Source organism: Thamnophis elegans, chromosome 2, assembly GCF_009769535.1.
Source record: "Thamnophis elegans isolate rThaEle1 chromosome 2, rThaEle1.pri, whole genome shotgun sequence".
NCBI lineage: Eukaryota > Metazoa > Chordata > Lepidosauria > Squamata > Colubridae > Thamnophis > Thamnophis elegans.
Window position 1 is genome coordinate 30,613,019 of NC_045542.1, and position 17,212 is coordinate 30,630,230.

The 17,212-nt window shown below is 45.8% G+C and overlaps 1 protein-coding gene across 7 annotated transcripts in view; it reads right to left on the bottom strand.

Moving 5' to 3' along the window:
* Positions 1 to 16,369, bottom strand: part of SCN8A (sodium voltage-gated channel alpha subunit 8) — an 86,303-nt gene extending 69,934 nt beyond the window's left edge. For 6 of the 7 annotated variants that reach the window (XM_032210536.1, XM_032210531.1, XM_032210537.1 and 3 more), the window contains exon 1: positions 16,091 to 16,363. In XM_032210536.1, coding sequence (XP_032066427.1) covers positions 16,091 to 16,363 — 273 coding nt within the window. Of the gene's footprint in view, positions 1 to 16,090 lie in introns of all 7 variants that reach the window. The other variant, XM_032210538.1, reaches the window with a different exon arrangement.
* Positions 16,370 to 17,212: the final 843 nt, after the last annotated feature.

The following is a 17,212-nucleotide window of genomic DNA, read 5'->3' on the forward strand; positions in this document are numbered from 1 at the left end:
AGGTGGCGTGTCAACTGTGCTGGTGTCGTGTTTGGAAGGCGTGTCGGGAGGGAGGACCCTTGGCCTCGGTGGGGACTGTTCTGCGGCGGCTTGAGATGATTGTGGACGTTCCCGGCAGGGGGCGCTCGGGCAGGTTGGGCCTGGTGTGGCGAAGGCCCGCGGCGTGTTTCCTCCGGATTGAGTTCTCGGTTGTGGACAGGAGAGGCCTGGAGTGGCGAAGGCCTCAAGCTGGGTGCCCGGGCAGGCGGTGCCGGCATCGGTTGGGTCCGGGCCGCCGGCTGGCGGTGGGAGGCGTCTCCTCAACTGATCCAGGTGACGCCTCCATTGGGATCCGTCAGCCAGTCCGATTCTAAAAGAACACGGGCCTGTCAGGGCAGTCACAGTGGCTGGCACCCATCTAGAAGGCCCCGAAAATGCCCGGGCCCACACCGCGTCCCCTACTTTAAATGAACGGGAAGGGATAACCCCCAGGTTGCTCGGCTGATCCCCTGAATACAACGGATGTAGCCGGTCCAGGGGAGTCCGTAGGCGCCTGCCCATCAAGAGCTCCGAGGGGCTTCGGTTGGTCGTTGGGCAGGGAGTGGAATGTTGGCTTAGCAGGTAAGCCGCCACTTTCTCCTGCCAGTCGCCCCGGTCCATGCGGCCCAGTGCCTCTTTTGCTGAGCGGACCGCCCGCTCCGCCCGGCCATTGCTGGCCGGGTGGTACGGGGCTATGGGCGCATGTCGAATCCCTTGCATGGCCAGAAACTCCTGGAACGTGGTGGACATAAATTGGGGCCCGTTATCAGAAACAATCAGGTCCGGCAACCCATGGGTCGCGAACAGCCTTCTCAAGGCCCGGACCGTACTCTCAGCTGTGGTGGAGCCCATCAGGATCAGCTCCACCCAGCGGGAGTAAGCGTCCACCACTACCAAGAAATTCTGGCCGTGAAAGGGACCGGCAAAATCTAGGTGGAGGCGTGACCATGGGCCTCTCGGAGCCTCCCACTCACGAGCCGGCCCAGCTGGGGGATTAGGCCTAGACTGTTGACAGGGGTCGCAGCGGCCAACATAGGCCGCTATCTCTGAGTCCAGTAAGGGCCACCAAACATAGCTACGGGCTAATGCCTTCATTCGTGCTATGCCCGGATGATCCTTATGGAGCAGGGACAGGACTTGTGGTCGCAGCGCGGTGGGGATCACCACTCGATCCCCCCAAATGAGGCACCCCCCGTGGAGGGAGAGCTCCGCCTGCCGGATTTTAAAGGGCTTGAAGCCCTCTGCCACTTTGTCCACTGGCCATCCCCTCGAGACCCAGGAAGCGACCTGGGAGAGGATCGGATCGGCCTTGGTACAGGCCGCGACATCCGCGGCCGAAATTGGGAGACCGGAAGACGCGATGGACAGGACTGAGAGACAGGGCACTAGGGCGGTGTCGGTCTCCGGTAACGGGCAGCGGCTTAAGGCATCGGCATGCCCCAGCTGCTTGCCTGGACGGTACTGCAGCGTATAAGAATACGCTGCAAGGAACTCCGTCCATCTAGTCATTCTGGGGGAGAGGATGGGGGGGGTCGGCTTGTCACCTGCCAAAAGCCCAAGGAGTGGCTTGTGGTCAGTGACAAGGGTGAAAGGCCGACCGTAGAGGTAGTCATGGAACCTCTTAATCCCGGACACTGCAGCCAGAGCCTCCTTGTCTATCTGGCTGTAATTACGCTCCGCCGAGGAGAGTGTCCGGGAGTAATAGGCCACAGGGGCCTCTAAGCCATTTGGGAGGACATGGCTTAGGACGGCCCCGACTCCATAGGGGGAGGCGTCACAAGCTAACGTCAGAGGCATCCTGTCATTGTACTGGACTAGGACTGCCGCTGACGTCAGAGCTTCTTTGACAGCCGCGAACGCATGCGCTTCGCGGCTCCCCCAGCGCCAGGCCGCAGATCGGTCGAGCAACCGATGCAGCGGCTCGGCTAGTGACGCCTTGTGCGGTATAAAAGGGGCGTAAAAGTTCAGAAGCCCTAGGAACGCCTGTAGCTCCGCCTTGGAGGTGGGAGCAGGGGCGTTCCTAATGGCAGCTACCTTAGACGGTGTAGGGTGGATGCCTTGGGCGTCAATCATGAAGCCCAAGAATTCCACTCTAGGAACAGCAAATGAACATTTGCTGCGTTTCAGTTTTAAACCCGCGCCCCTGAAACGACTGAGGACCTTCCGCAGTACTTCGATGAGTTCTGAGCGGCTGGAAGCAGCGATCAGGACGTCATCGAAATATGGAACCACGCCTGGCAGCCCATGGAGCAGCCGCTCCATCAGGCTTTGGAAGATCCCCGGGGCCACGGAAACGCCGAATTGCAGGCGGCGACAACGGAAAGCCCCACGATGGGTGACGATGGTTTGGGCAGCCGCCGCATCGTCATCCACCGGGAGCTGTTGATAGGCCTGCGCCATATCCAGTTTGGCGAATGTGCAACCCTGCCCCAGGGAATGGAGCAGGTGTTGCACTACAGGGACTGGATAGGGGTTTGCCTGAAGGGCCAAGTTGATCGTCGACTTGTAGTCGGCGCAGATCCTCACCGACCCGTCTGGTTTAATTGGGAGGACGATGGGGGTCTCCCAAGGGGAATGATCAACGGGCTCGATGACTCCCTGCGCCAACAACTTATCCAGTTCGGCGTCAACCTTGGCCCTTAAGGCAAAAGGCACCCTACGGGCTTTCAGCCTAATGGGAGCAACCTGAGGGTCTAAACTTAAAGATATGGGGGTCCCTTTGTAACGGCCTAACTGGCCGTCAAAAACGTCCGAAAATTCCCTTAAGGTGTCCTCGAGAGTGCTAGGAACCACCCGGTGGACCCCCCCAATTGATAATCCCAGGGCAGGAAACCAATCCAGGCCCAGAAGGGCCGGCAAGTCATCCCTGACTATAAGGATGGGTAGCTTTCCCCGGAATTGGCCATAACATACAGAGATAGGGAAGGATCCCAGCGTAGGAATCACCCTCCCTTGGTAATCCCTTAGGGAAACCTCAGATTGCCTTAGGCGTTTCTGGGGCACTTTAGGGCACAGTTTGGCGAAGAGAGACCAGGGCAGGAGGGACCGAGAAGAGCCAGAGTCCACCTCCATCCGGCACGGCTGACCTTCCAGCTGGACGGAGGTCGAGACCTTCCGGGCCCCTGCAACGGCTTGGCTCGCCGTACTGTCAAAAGTAGATGGTTGACTGGTGGACTGGTAGCAATCTTCCGACCTCTTCGGTGGCCGCTGCTGCTGGCGGCGCGGTTGTGCCTGGGAACGGCCGGGAGATTGAAGGAACGAGGGTGCCGGCAATAATGCCCTGCAGACCTTAGCCAGGTGGCCTTCGCCCTTGCACCGATTACAGATGGCATTCAAAAATGGGCAAGCCTGGCGTTTATGACGGCCTCCGCAACCCCGGCAGGGCACTGCGGACGCCTGTTGGGCTGCAGGTTGCGGTTTCGGCTTCCTTTTAGGCACAGTCCTCATCTGGGCCACCACTTCTTCCTCTGGATCCTCATAAGCCAGGTCGTCCTCGACCATGTGGGCTTGTGGCGATGCGTCAGGCGGTGCTCGCTCTGGTGTGGCAATCTGTAACCGCTCAATGTCGGCCGTGGATTGCTCAGATAGTTCAGCGGCTCGGGCAGTTTCCACGGCTTGGAGGAGTGTAATTCGGTGATTTCGGAACATGCGGCTCCGCAGGTTGACATCGCGGACCCCGCACACAAACTGTTCCACCAAATTTTCCTCAAGGTTGGAGAACTCGCACTGGGCAGCCACCATCCGCAGAGCCTCCAAAAATTGACTGATGGATTCATTCTGTTTTTGGACTCGCCTGCGGAAGGCAAAACGGCGAGCGATGACTGAAGGGGTGGGTGCATAGTGATTCTTCAATCTGGCCATGAGTTCGTCCCACCCAAGTTTGTATGCTGGCCGTGGGGCTGCCAAAGCTCTTGCTGAGGCGAACATAGATGGCTCGCAGCATGAGAGGAAAAAGCTGCATTTTTCCTCTTCGGTTTGAGCCTGATTTTTGGAAGCGATCAGGTAACACTCAAACCTCTCCATAAACCCTTCCCAAGATTCTCCAGCCGAACCAAAGGGGGCAAAAGGAGGTAGAGCAGATGTCATCCTGACGGTTGTGAAGGGAGAGATACTGAGGGCCACAAAAAAAAATTTTTTTCCCTCTTCAGGCAGCGTTCGTTGCCGGTCTGGAAGGCGGCAGCTAACTGTCTGTCTCTCTCTTTCCACCCTAGCGTCGCGGAATCGCTGATCCCACCTTCGTCGCCAGTTTAGAGGTTCGGAATGAGGGACGCGACCACAGGGTGAACAGCTAACAGGATTTATTCCAAGCTAAGTATAACAGCGATTCAGTTCATAACCAGCCCGCCAAAACCTTATATACTCGGGCTTCAACCAATCAGAAACAAGCATTCAGCCGGCAACAGCCTCCCTCGCGTCCTAACCAATCCGGACGGAGGAGGCTGTTGCTGGCCAGCACAAAGGTGCTGAATACAAGAACAGCGAGGCCATTTACATGGCTTATACATATTAATGAGGCTATGAATTCTCTATCTCGCCACTACCATCTGGGCCACTCAGAACAGTGGCAGTTAGGAGCAGTGCCAAGACTAGGCCTAAAGTAGAAGCTGGTCCTTGGCTTCAGCAATAACATCACTGCTGCCACTTGAAAAGGGCGCCTCACACCATTTCCCAAGAAGCACAAGCCTTGAGGAATAGTGTGATTGCACCCATGACCCAGCATCCTCTAGGATCTGCCATGCACCATCTATCTTTAGGCTATGTTCTCTATTCTGTTGACAGGCTCTGTGGCCTACCTGAGGCTGCTCCGGGACTCACAAGGCCTTCAATCTTGAAGCATCTTTAGAGAATGCTCTTCCATAGCCTCTGCAGCCTCTGAGAACCACATAAAAGCCAAGGTGGCGCAGTGGTTAAATGCAGCACTGCAGGCTACTGCTAGATCAGCAGTTCAGCGGTTCAAATCTCACTGGCTCAGGGTTGACTCAGCCTTCCATCCTTCCGAGGTGGGTAAAATGAGGACCCAGATTGTTGGGGGCAATATGCTGACTCTCTGTAAACCGCTTAGAGAGGCCTGAAAGGCCTATGAAGCGGTATATAAGTCTACTGCTATTGCTATTGCTATGTCCCGTTCTCATGCAATTTTTGGAGGCTCCAAAGACTGTGAAAAAGTACGGCCATCTCATGCAACTTTCAGAGGGTCTGGAGGCCATGGATGAGCACATCCCATTCTCGTGCAGCCTCTGCAATCTTTGAAAATTGTTTTAGAAAGTATGAGTATGTTTTTGAGAATATTTGTTGTTATGTAGTGAATGCTGGCATATTAACAAAAATGTCATGGTGTAACACCTTTGATGCACATGTCATGGGTTTGTCATCACTGTACCATGGGAACGAGTCTGAGTAACTACAACAGGGGTGTCAAACTCAATGCCCATGGGCTGGATCTGGTCCACGGGGGCCACCCTGGAAACAGCAAAGGACTGGCCCAGGTGCCTCTTCCAGTGAAAATGGAGCTTGGGAGAGCCAGGGGCGGCCCTCCTAAGCTCTGTTTTACCTGGCAGAGGGTTGCAGGAGGTCGTCGCAGCCAAAAACTGAGCCCGGGCCATCACAGGCACTCCCAGGGAGCTGGCCATGCTCCCTGGCCATGCCCACCCCCTGAGGTCAAACACAATCAATGAAATGGAGTTTGACATCCCTGATCTACAACAAAGGAGAGCGGTAAGCTGTCAGCGTCCTATCTCAGGCATGAAAGGCTCCAATCTTTGCTACTGGTCCTGAACCGGGTCCGTGTGTGTGTGCTCACTCGCTCACTTTGCTCACACGCGGTGCTTCTGCACATGCACAAAAACCTGCACATTGAGCAGAGCATCCATGATGACATCTGGGTGGGTGGGCGGAGCCTCCTGCCACTACCTCTACTGGTTCACCGGAACTGGGGCAAACCGACAGAATATCACCTATCTCTTTGATCAATTAAAAATGATTGTATGGCTAAAGGTACTATAGATTTACTTCCACAGGAAATGAAGGGAAAGGGAAGGTCATCAGCCAGGAGCCAAGCTGAGTAGGCTTTTTCTTGTCAATAGAAAAACAATCTGCCTCCCTCTGCAAAACTTCAACTGAGAAATTTGGTTCCCCGCCTTCCTGTGTAGTCCCCCCCCCCCCGCCCCATGATAATACTGAGAAGAACAATATGGCTGCCAATCATCTGTTGCTTAAAAACAGAGTGTTATTTTAACATTTATACACATATTTAAGTGGGCTGCAGGTGATTGTTCTATACGAATAGAAGTGTTCATGTTACAATGAGCAAGTTACACTGGCTCACAGAATGTGTTTATTGCATGAAGGTCCATACACTGTAAATTTCATATGTATTAATAATATTCTAGGCTGGCAGGTAATTATAATTTCTATCAATTCACTTTACGTAAATATAGGATGGTTATTCAGGCATATAAAAGCATTTAGGTGCTTCCTGGAGATCCCAGGTCTAAATTGCAGAGCAGATTTTGTCAACATTTGGATTTGTTGCAAGTTATTTTTAACTGTGCTAAAAAACCAGAGACAGCCCAGTAGGTTCAGCCAAACTTTTACTTCTTTTGTTGGTCATGTCATGCAAAAGTATGATCAAGTTTTATCATCAGTGTCTGTGTTGTTTCTGAAATGAGCAAATATAAAATGAAAGTACCAGTTGCCATGGAAATCTAAAATCCCATAAATGCCAGATGCCGCAAATATACATGGCACTCATTTCTTTTTCTTACTGCTCCTTTTATATAATTTTTGCATCATATTTCGAGAATCTTCCAAATGGCAACCATTTCTTATTATTTTGCCTTATAATGCACATGGACTATTTTTTTTAAAAAAAGAAAAGAATTTCTTTTTTGCTTATGAGGATCCAAAAGCCAAAGAAATATTGCTTTGTTTTGGGAAAGTAAAACATTGTATTTCTGCAGATGAATTTTATATGCTTTTTACTTGACTTTGCAAATATTTTCCTGTATTAAAAATGAATGGATTAAAAAATAAACCAAATAATCATACTAGCAAAGATTTTATGATCTTCAAAATCATGATTAAAAGCACAGAAGAAAAGTAATTTATGATAACATTTCAGCCATGCTATGCCCATTCCATAATGTTTCTACATTAATCTGATACAGTGGTGGGTTTCAAATCCCATTCCAACCAGTACGGTTGGAACGGGGTGGGCGGTGTCCTCATGGATGCGCGCAGTGCATACACACACTCACACAATGCGTGCATGCGTTCAAGCGCCTCTGTGACACTCCGCGGAGCATCACGCAGGTGCTGTTCACACCATGCATCTGCGTGGAAGCACAAAAGCCTTTAAACTCCGGTAAGGAGCTCGGGTGGGCAGGTGGGCCCTCCGGAGCACTGTACCGGAACGGTATCCGGTGCTCTGGGCTGGCTCCGGTATGCGCGTACCAGGGCGTACCGCCTGCAACCCACACTGATCTGATACAAAAAAAATGAGATGGAGATTACGGTTCAGCTAAAAGTTGAGATTATTTTTCTATGGAAGACCCAGTATAGAAGCAAGAAGAAAATGTTTCTCATATCCTTCAAAATACTCTGCAGTAAATAAACAAATGGTATGACTATCAAAATTTCAAAAGTGATGGAATAGTGGCATGAAATGTATACAATGATTTTAAAAATATCTTTACAGTATCCTCTTCATAAGAAGGGTTTACTTCAGAATCACATTGACATATACAGTAGCTATCTATTCAATAAGCAGATATGGGCACTTAATAATACTAGATATGACAGAAAGGCATTAAAACAACATATAGGTTTCCTATATATAAATGGAATATATATATGGCTCTGAGTGTGTGTCTGTGTGTGTTCCAGCAAAACTCTGAAATGCCTTGAGCAATTTCAACCAAACTTGGTACACAGATGACTTACTCTCTAGAAACAAATACTGTGGGGGTAAGATACCTCTAACATTCCTCGGGGGTGTGTTCTGTTATGATACAGCCTGGTGTGTCTTTAAATGGATTCTACTCTACTGCTGTAAAATGTCTTCTACTGTACAGCACAGTAGTGTTGCCATGGTAATGGCTTCAGAGTACTCCACAAGGGGCTCCCTCTGGTAATGAGGAAAATCCAACATTAGAAATTATGATCTGGACATTTCCCCCCTATAAATAAATACTCGGACAACACCAGGTTATCTACTGGTATTATATGTTTGTGATTGGGATGGGCCTGTGACCTTCAAGTGTCGGTGGGGCAGTTCTTGGTGTCTCTTTGACCCAGTGGTGGGTTTCCGCCAGTTCGCACCACTTCAGAAGAACCGGTTGTTAACTTTTTGAGCAGTTTGGTGAACTGATTGTTGGAAGAAATCATTAGGGCAGAGAACCAGTTGTTAAATTATTTAAATCCCACCACTGCTCTGACCATAGCTATTGAAAACTGATGGCAGATTCTGCTATTTTCAAGTGGGAAATAGAATATCACAATGTGCAAATAAGGAATCCTCCCAAAACTTCAGCCGCACCAGATCCGTGACATAGATTTACTTAGCCTGCAGCCTTTCATCCTTCAAAAATACCAATTTCTGCCCTTTTGTTCGCCAAAGCTGACCTATGCTTGGCATGGTATCAAATACAAGCTCATCTTCAGAACTCAGTTCTATTACATACCTAATACTATAACACCACAATCTGATTTACCCATATTTTTCGGAGTATAAGATGCACCGGAGTATAAGACACACCAAGGTTTTGAAGAGGCAAATTTTTAAAAAAGGTTTTTGCCCTCTGCAGACCTCCCAAAAATGCCCCCCCCCCAAATGGCATGAATAGCCTTTAGGAGGCTTGTAGAGTGCTCCTGGGAGGGCCGGGGGGGGGGGCAAAATGAGCAGTTTTCTCAGTTTTTCTCAGTTGCAGCTCCGACGCTATGGAACAATCTCCCCGTGGAGATTCGCACCCTCACCACCGCCCAGGCCTTCCGCACAGCCCTCAAGAACTGGCTAGCCCGTCAGGCCTGGGGATGAAAAATCTTAGTTTGTCCCCTCCCGAATGATGAATGAATGTTGTGCTCTATTTTTAATATTATGTATTGTCTTATGTCTTTTGTCTTTGTACCCCCTTTCCCGTGTTTTGTAAGCCGCCCTGAGTCCCCTCAGGGAAAAGGGCGGCCTATAAATTATAATAAACATTCCAAACATTCCAAACATTCCAAAATACAGCCTGTTTTTCATGAAAACAGGCCTGTTTTTTGTTTTAAAAGGGCATGAATAGTCTTTAGGAGGCTTATAGAGTGCTCCTGGGGGCTGTGGGGGGGAACTGAGCAAAAAAGCCCATTTTTTGCTCATTTCTGCCCTCCCCGGCCTCTGGGAGCACTCTGCAAGGCTCCTAAAGGCTATGCACAGCCATTTTGGTGAAGGGGTGGGGTTTCGGGAGGCAAAAAATGCTGTATTTAGTATATAAGATGCACCCAGATTTACAGCCTCTTTTTTGAGGGGAAAAAGGTGATTCTTATACTCCGAAAAATACAGCATGTCTTCATTGAATTCTGTGGGACTCATTGTGGGATCCTTAGGACTCGCTGAACTTAGTAGGTTTTTTTTTGCAGATGTTTCATTACCAAACTACATAGCATCATCAATGCGCTGCTGATGTTACTTGATTTGGTAATGATAATGTCTACAAGAACACCACCAAACTCAGAGAGCACCAAGAGAAACTCCACAGTTCAACCCTGAACTACAAATATTCTCTTCTGTGGGCCTCATTACCAAGCAAATTCATGTTAGGGGGCAACTTAAGCATGCAATAACGTGGGATTAAGTTGAAATACTTTATTGGGATCTATTGGGAAACATCAACATGTTTATGATCACTTTCAGGCAAGCAGTCTTTGGATGTAAATTTTACTTTTGCTTCACTGGCCTTTTGTCACAGTATTAAAATATTTGTATTTAGAAAGTTTGGGGAGCCTGAAGTTTATTGCCTGACAATTATACCATCCTAAGGGGGTACAAAGAATCAGAAGTGGCAGATCATATGCCTTGCTAGTTGATGTGGTTCATGGTTGAAAATACAATATATTCTTTAGGATAGGAAAGTTGGGGGCAGGAGGGAGAGGATAGTTATATTTGTTGTTTCCTACTTGCATTTTTCTTTCTGGTGGAAGATTCAAATCTATTGGACTCACTGGGGAAAGGAAGAGTCATTATCTAAAGAATCCAAGGCTGTCTATTTCTGCACTATTCCTGAAATATCCTGGGGCTTTCTATTGCCAGCAGATTTATACCTGGAGAACCTACTGCTAGTCTATTGGGGAATAACTAGAGTTGTTAGTTATTCTCCACGGGTGCAGAACATATCTCTCCCATCTTCATCTCTTTTCTATGATTCTCTGGAGACTGAGTCCCCCCCCCCCCATTTTTGCTGTAGATGCCTATTATTGTTTTCTATATGATGCATTTGTTGGTTTTGTTTTTAAAACATAAATGTCACCAACACATAAAACAGGTAAAAACACAAAGCAAGTCCCTAAGTTATTGCAGAATGCAAATGTCTCCCAGTGTGGTTCTAATTATCTCCTGAAAATTCCTTGAAATAATATGTCTTAAGCTCCTGAAGCCTTTAAGAGAATAAGACTAAAAGAGTTCTCTACTGAAGAAGACACCAATATCCAAAGCTAAACAACGGTATTATGGGCAGCCTTGGTTTCTGATCAGTCTTGTTTTCTAAATATTCCTCTCTCTCTCTCTCTCACTCGATCTATCTATCAATGGCTGTGTGTGTGTGTGTGTGTGTGTGTGTGTGTGTGTGCGTGCGCGCGTCACTGGTGGGTTTCAATTTTTTTTAGAACCTTTTCTGTAGGTGTGGCCTGCTTTGAGGGAGTGGCTTGCTGGCCATGTGACTGGGTGGGTGTGGCCAACTTGTAAAATGTGGTGAAACTCACTTAACAATGAGCAACCAAAATGTTGGCTCAGAAACTTTGGCATTTGAAGGACGCAAATCTTAAAGCTGTCAAATCACAAGACCCTTGCACCTCTAACCCTTTAGAAAAAAACCAGGGGTGTTCAAACTTGACAGCTTTAAGACTTGTGAATTTCAACTCCCAGAATTCCTCCTCTCGCTCTTCATCTTGATGATGTGCGGATAGGTGGGGGGAGGGAGCTGGAACCGGTTCTAAACGGCACTGTAGATTTGTGGAACCTTTTCTACAGAAGAGGTTAGAACAGGCAGTAACCCACCCCTGGTGCACGTGAATGTTCCAGCATTACTCTGGAATGCCTTGAGCAATTTCAACCAAACTTACACAGATGATTTACTCTCTGGAAAAAAATACTGTGGAGGGTAAGACACCCCAAACATCTCTCGAGGTATGTGTTCTGTTAAGATACAGCCTGTTGTGCCTTAAAATGGCTTCTGCTGTGCTGCCATAAAATGGCTTCAACTGTACAGTGTAGTGGAGTTGCCATGGTAACGGCTTCACAGTACTCCACAAGGGAGCTCCCTCTGATAAGGGTGAAAATCCAACATTAGAAATTATGTTTGGTCCGGACATTTTCCCTCTATAAATAAATACCCAGACAACGTTGGGTTATCAGCTAGTTTCAAATAAGCATAACACCAAGAATAGATGAACTGGTATAAAAATCAATGGAGGTGCCATTCTTAGCTATAAATGTGACTTGTATATTTTCAGTTGCATATGATGATGTCCATCTAATCTGCTTTCATTTTTTATTTATTCACTTTTTAAATTAATTTAAACCACCCAGCGTAGTAAAGCCCCTTGGTGAGATGGGTGGCAAATAAATGTAATGAGCATACAATGTGATAGACTGGGTAATTGGAACTTAGAATAGAGGGATACATAGATGGTTAACGAGATGCAAACTGTGGTCCATAATTCCATTGACCACTATGATTGGTACACAAAGGAAGAAACCACTTGGAAATGGTTTTTAACTCTCTGAAAAGCAATAGCACTTAGACTTATATACTGCTTCACAGTGCTTTACACTAAGCGGTTTACAGAGTCAGCATATGGCCGCCAACAATCTGGGTTCTCATTTTACCAACCTCGGAAGGCTGGAAGGCTGAGTCAACCTTGAGTCGGTGAGACGCGAACTGGCAAACTGCTGTCAGCCGGTGATCAGAAGTAGCCTGCAGTACTGCATTCTAACCACTGTGCCACCATGGCTCTTAAGAAAAGACTAAGAATGTAGTTTTAAGATTTTAAAAATGGACAAAAGTTCTGGAATAGTATTCTTTACATGTTCAGAGTAATCAGTTAAAGTGAATGCTGAGAAAAATTTCATATTGACTCAGTTGCCTTTAAAATATTACTTTTCTTTCATTCCAATCTCTCACTTGGTGACCAGCATTTGTGTGTGGGGTGTGCACTCATGTTAGTTGGTTTATTACATTTTGTCTTCAGTTTCCATAAAAGCTGTTGGGCACTATTAATTGGCTAAAGGCTTTTCATGACTTTGTTTTGAACCTATTGGAAGCATTTGCTTTATTATTCACCAATGTCTTCTATTTATTCAATACCATATTTATTTATTGCTCTAGTCTTTCTCTTTCCTTTGGGTTCACCAATTCTAGAGTGCAGCTTTCAGCATGCTGTAAATAACTACCAGTGGCCCCTTAGCTCGGGAAAACGTGTTCATTCCTAAGCCGGGAGACTCTATACTCAACACAAAATGTGAATTATGTATATATTTTACAGGAAGATTTTGAAGCAAAACCTCCTCAAGACCTTCTCACTGTCAGCTTCCTTTTGGTCTCCTTAGGATATTTTGAAGGGCTTTAGTTGGCTTGTGTGCTAGGCTGATTCCATGTGGTTGTAGTAGACTGTTGGTGGTTTCTGAGATATTCTTGATGTATGGTGTGATTCTTTTTAGGGTTTGTGATGGTTGTGCTGCATAAGGTTGAGTGGTCAGGGACTTTTTGATAAAATTGTGTGGATATCCATTTTGACAAAACAGACTCAGACTTCAAAAGATAATTAGAACTGCAGAAAAAAACAATTGTTACCAACCTGCCTTCTATCGAAGACCTGTATATGCACAAGTCAAAAAGCGGGCTGTGAAAATAACTGTAGACCCCTCATATCCTGGACATAAATTGTTTCAACTTCTACCCTCAAAACGATGCTATAGGGCACTGCACACCAGAACAACTAGACACAAGAACAGTTTTCCCCTGAATGCCATCACTCTGCTAAACAACTAATTCCCACAACACTGTCATATTACCTACTAAGACTGTATTACTATTATTTTTCTCTTCCTTCCTAGTACCTGTCTCTTCCCACTTATGACTATAACCATGTTGCTTGTATCTTTAAATTTGATATTGTTTTATTTGTTTCCTAGTATAGTTTGATTGCTTATTAGTAACCTACGATTATCACTAAATGTTGTATCCTATGATTCCTGATGAATGTTTTCTATTTTATTTTTCTTTATGTACACTGAGAGCATATGCACCAAAGACAAATTCATTGTGTGTCCAATCACACTTGGCCAATAATTGAATTGAATTGAATTGAATTGAATTGAATTCTATTCTATTCTATTCTATTCTATTCTATTCTATTCTATATGCTCTATTTTCTTTTTCTGCTATTCCGGGTTGCTGAGGTTTGTTTAGGCTGGTTTAAATAAAGTCCTTACACAGCTTCCCTTGTGGGAGATGAGTTGTTTCTCTAAAAAGAAAAGTCCTAAGCAAATCGAAAGACCCAACAACCCCAGAAGAAAAAACAGGAGTCATCTACAATAAACAAAGTAAGGACTTCAGCAACCACTATGTAGGACAAACAGGCAGAAGACTGGCAGAACATATCTACAAACACCAACTAGCAGTCAGAAGACATGATGAAGATTCTTTAATTTCACAACATATAGACAGATTTAACCATAGTTTTAATTGGGAAAATGGGACCATCCTTGACCAAGCCCAAAAACGCCAGGGAATTTCTAGAAGCCTGGCACTCTGACAAAACAACCATCAATAGACACAATAAACAAAAGACTATCACCCTGTCCAAAAAAAGGAACAAAAAGACCCAAGCACCTCTCCACCAGCAATCAGCACCCAGATCAGCATAGATTAACTCCAAAGTTAACACCAGACCAACAATCAAGTAAGCAATACCTCAACCAAGAAACTGCCAAAAAGGCCATCAGTAAACAGCCCAACGAAAGGACCTCTAAGACTACTCCCACCCACACAGACACCCACTAGAATATAAACTGAGAGCAAACACCATTCCTTACTAGTTTGGGCAATGAAATGTCTACAAGAAAACAAGCAAGCTCAGAGAACACCAAGGATCCCTTGCTAATCATATACTCTGGAACTCAGCCTCCAGATCTGCAATAATAAAAATCCAAAACAACACCCAAATGCATCAAGAAGGGGGAGGAAGAGTGAAAGAGGCTCCTATTCATGATATTGTAAGAAACAAACTTGTGAGAATATATGTAAGAAAGCATCCTTGACAATGCAATTCTTCGTTCTCACACCGATGCACTGCAAATGATCACAAAACCCAAACAGGTAGCTCAGATGAAAGGTTAGAAGATAATTTACTCAGGCTAAACCCGTCTTGGGGTTAATCTTGGTTAGGGTTTTTTTGTCCTGTGCACACCGTGTGAATCCAGACTGTAGGGGTAGCTTGTAATTCAATGTGTTACTCAGAAAGTCCATTATTTAGTCTCCAAGTTAGGCATGTGAGGTAAACATAGCCAAGTATCTGGAATGAACAGAAAATAAAGCCATGAGATGGATATTGTTTAGTGCAATGTTTCTCAACCTTGGCAACTTGAAGCTAAGTGGACTTCAATTTCCAGAATTCCCCAGCCAGGCTGGGGAATTCTGGGAGTTGAAGTCCACCCAGCTTCAAGTTGCCAAGGTTGAGAAACACCAATCTAGTGGAAGTGTAAGATGCTGGAATCAAGAGCCTGGAAACCATGGGAAGAGAGATAAGTGTTCTAGATTCCAACACGTTAAACTGACTATTTGTCTTGCTCCCTGCTGCTAACAGACATTGCCCAAGATTTAAATGACCTCTGAAATAAGAAACAAGACTGATTCAGGTAGAAATCTGAGCAATGTGTGGACAGTGGTATTAATCCTAACACTAATAATAATTTCCTCGGTCTGCTTAGCATTCTCTACAAACACTGGAGCATCTGCAATTGCTACCAGACAAATAAGTTCTGGTTTGTCATTATTCATATGAGGATATCATTTATATGCTGACAGAAGTCTGGTTTTCCACTTAGAATCCCCAATGCTGGAACTTGGTTTTATTTGCATGCACCCACTGGGGGGAAAAATAAGACATTCCACTCATCTCATTCTTTTTAGCCAATTTATACAAGCTACTCTAGCCTGACAGTCACCAATTATAGGGATTATATGCTTCCATAAAGGTGAGAGATTGATTCTTTCTCTCCGCATTGCATTCTGGTTCACCTATATTCAACGTATTTTCCTAAGAAGTTAGACTTTAATATTTAACAGCCAGATTTATCATTGTTTTCCCCAGAACATTTTGGGGCATCTCTTGGTGCCGCAAAACATGACTTCTGTACCCATTTGCATATTTGCAAATATAATTGAACCACTAACCTCATCCTATTTTCCTTTTTTCCCCTGGGAAAAAGTGTGGTGCGAAGGGAGAGTTTTTAGCTTATCCTCATTTCGATGGACCATTTGCTAATAAAAGTCAATCTTCTTCTCAGCTTCATTTGCCATTTTTCTTGGATGTATTACTGCCTCCCCATTAAATCTTCCGACCATTAAATGACATAGACTATGTGGTGGTTTTGAAAAATTCAGCTGCCCAAGCGATTGCTCCCTTAACTTTCTCTTTCTTTCTTTTTCCTCCCATCCCCCACCAACCCAAAGACAAGATACATCTTTTCAAACAAAGGCCACACAGATGTTGTTTTTCTGCCCCCCCTTTTCACGTGGAGCCTCCAGCCACCCAAATCTGTAACTCCTTTGATCACCAGAAGGCTGACTTTTACATATCTGGTTGTTTGCTGACTCACTTTCTGCGTCATATAGTAAGGGTCAAAGTCCTCCAGTGGCACAGCGACCAGGCCTTTGGGGATGTCCCCGTAGATGAAAGGCAAACTCTTCCCTGCCTCCAGGTCACTGTTTGGTTTTGGTTTATTATCTTCATCGTCATCTCTGTGACTGCTGTCTTGCTTAGGACGCTTCTTCTTATCTTCTGCAATGCGCTTCTCAATGTTAGCCAGAGATTCCGGAGTGAAAGGCCTAAAACTGTCAGGGCCTGGTGGTGCAAGCAACCGCCCTGCCATCTTTTCATCCTGCAGAAGCTTGTTCAGTTAGGTTACGCCCCAGATAGGTCAACTCTGGAAGCACAAAAAGAAAAAGAAAACCACGAATCAGTTCTCAATATCAAGGTTGGCTGGAGAGTTGGGAACGTCCCTAGGGAAGAATTTATCCGGTCCAGCCCTTTTCCCACTGACGTAGCCAACTGAGAGTCCTTTGAGGTTACAAACAAACAAACATCACTTCCTACATTCCCCGGTGGAGTAATCAGTTTTGTCTATTGTAGCATAAACAATAAAAAAGAAAAAGCATTACAGCATGCTGAAATTTAGCGTCAACTTTCAAGGACTATGCTTTCCTATGTCATTTAACTTTGGGTTCTTCTGGGGACATTTGAGACACTGATTTTTCCCACAAGTTCCGAGTTCTTCAGATAAAGAATAAATTATTGGGATTACTCCGTTTAATAGCCCATGATCAAAACAGTAGGAAATAGCAGCTTTTATTGCAGGAATTTACTGTGTTTTGTCATGCTCTGATGGCTCTGTCTCTCCTGAAGAGTCAACTCCTCAACTACAAATTAATCTGATATGTCTCTTTTTTTAATCCTGTTTCCGTTCTGGGCAGTTTCATCTCGGTCTATATGCTATGTTCAACATCTCTCTTTCAGTTTCAGAGGCTCATATTAAGAAACATAGAAAGTTTTACAAGACTTGAGATGCTAAATCAATGATTTCAAAAGAACATTTTGTCATCTCTTGACCGGATTATTGTAACACACTATATATAGCGATCAGTGGTGGGATTAATTTTTTTTTTACTACTGGTTCTGTGGGCATGGCTTGGTGGGCCAGTAAGAGGTGGTATTTACCGGT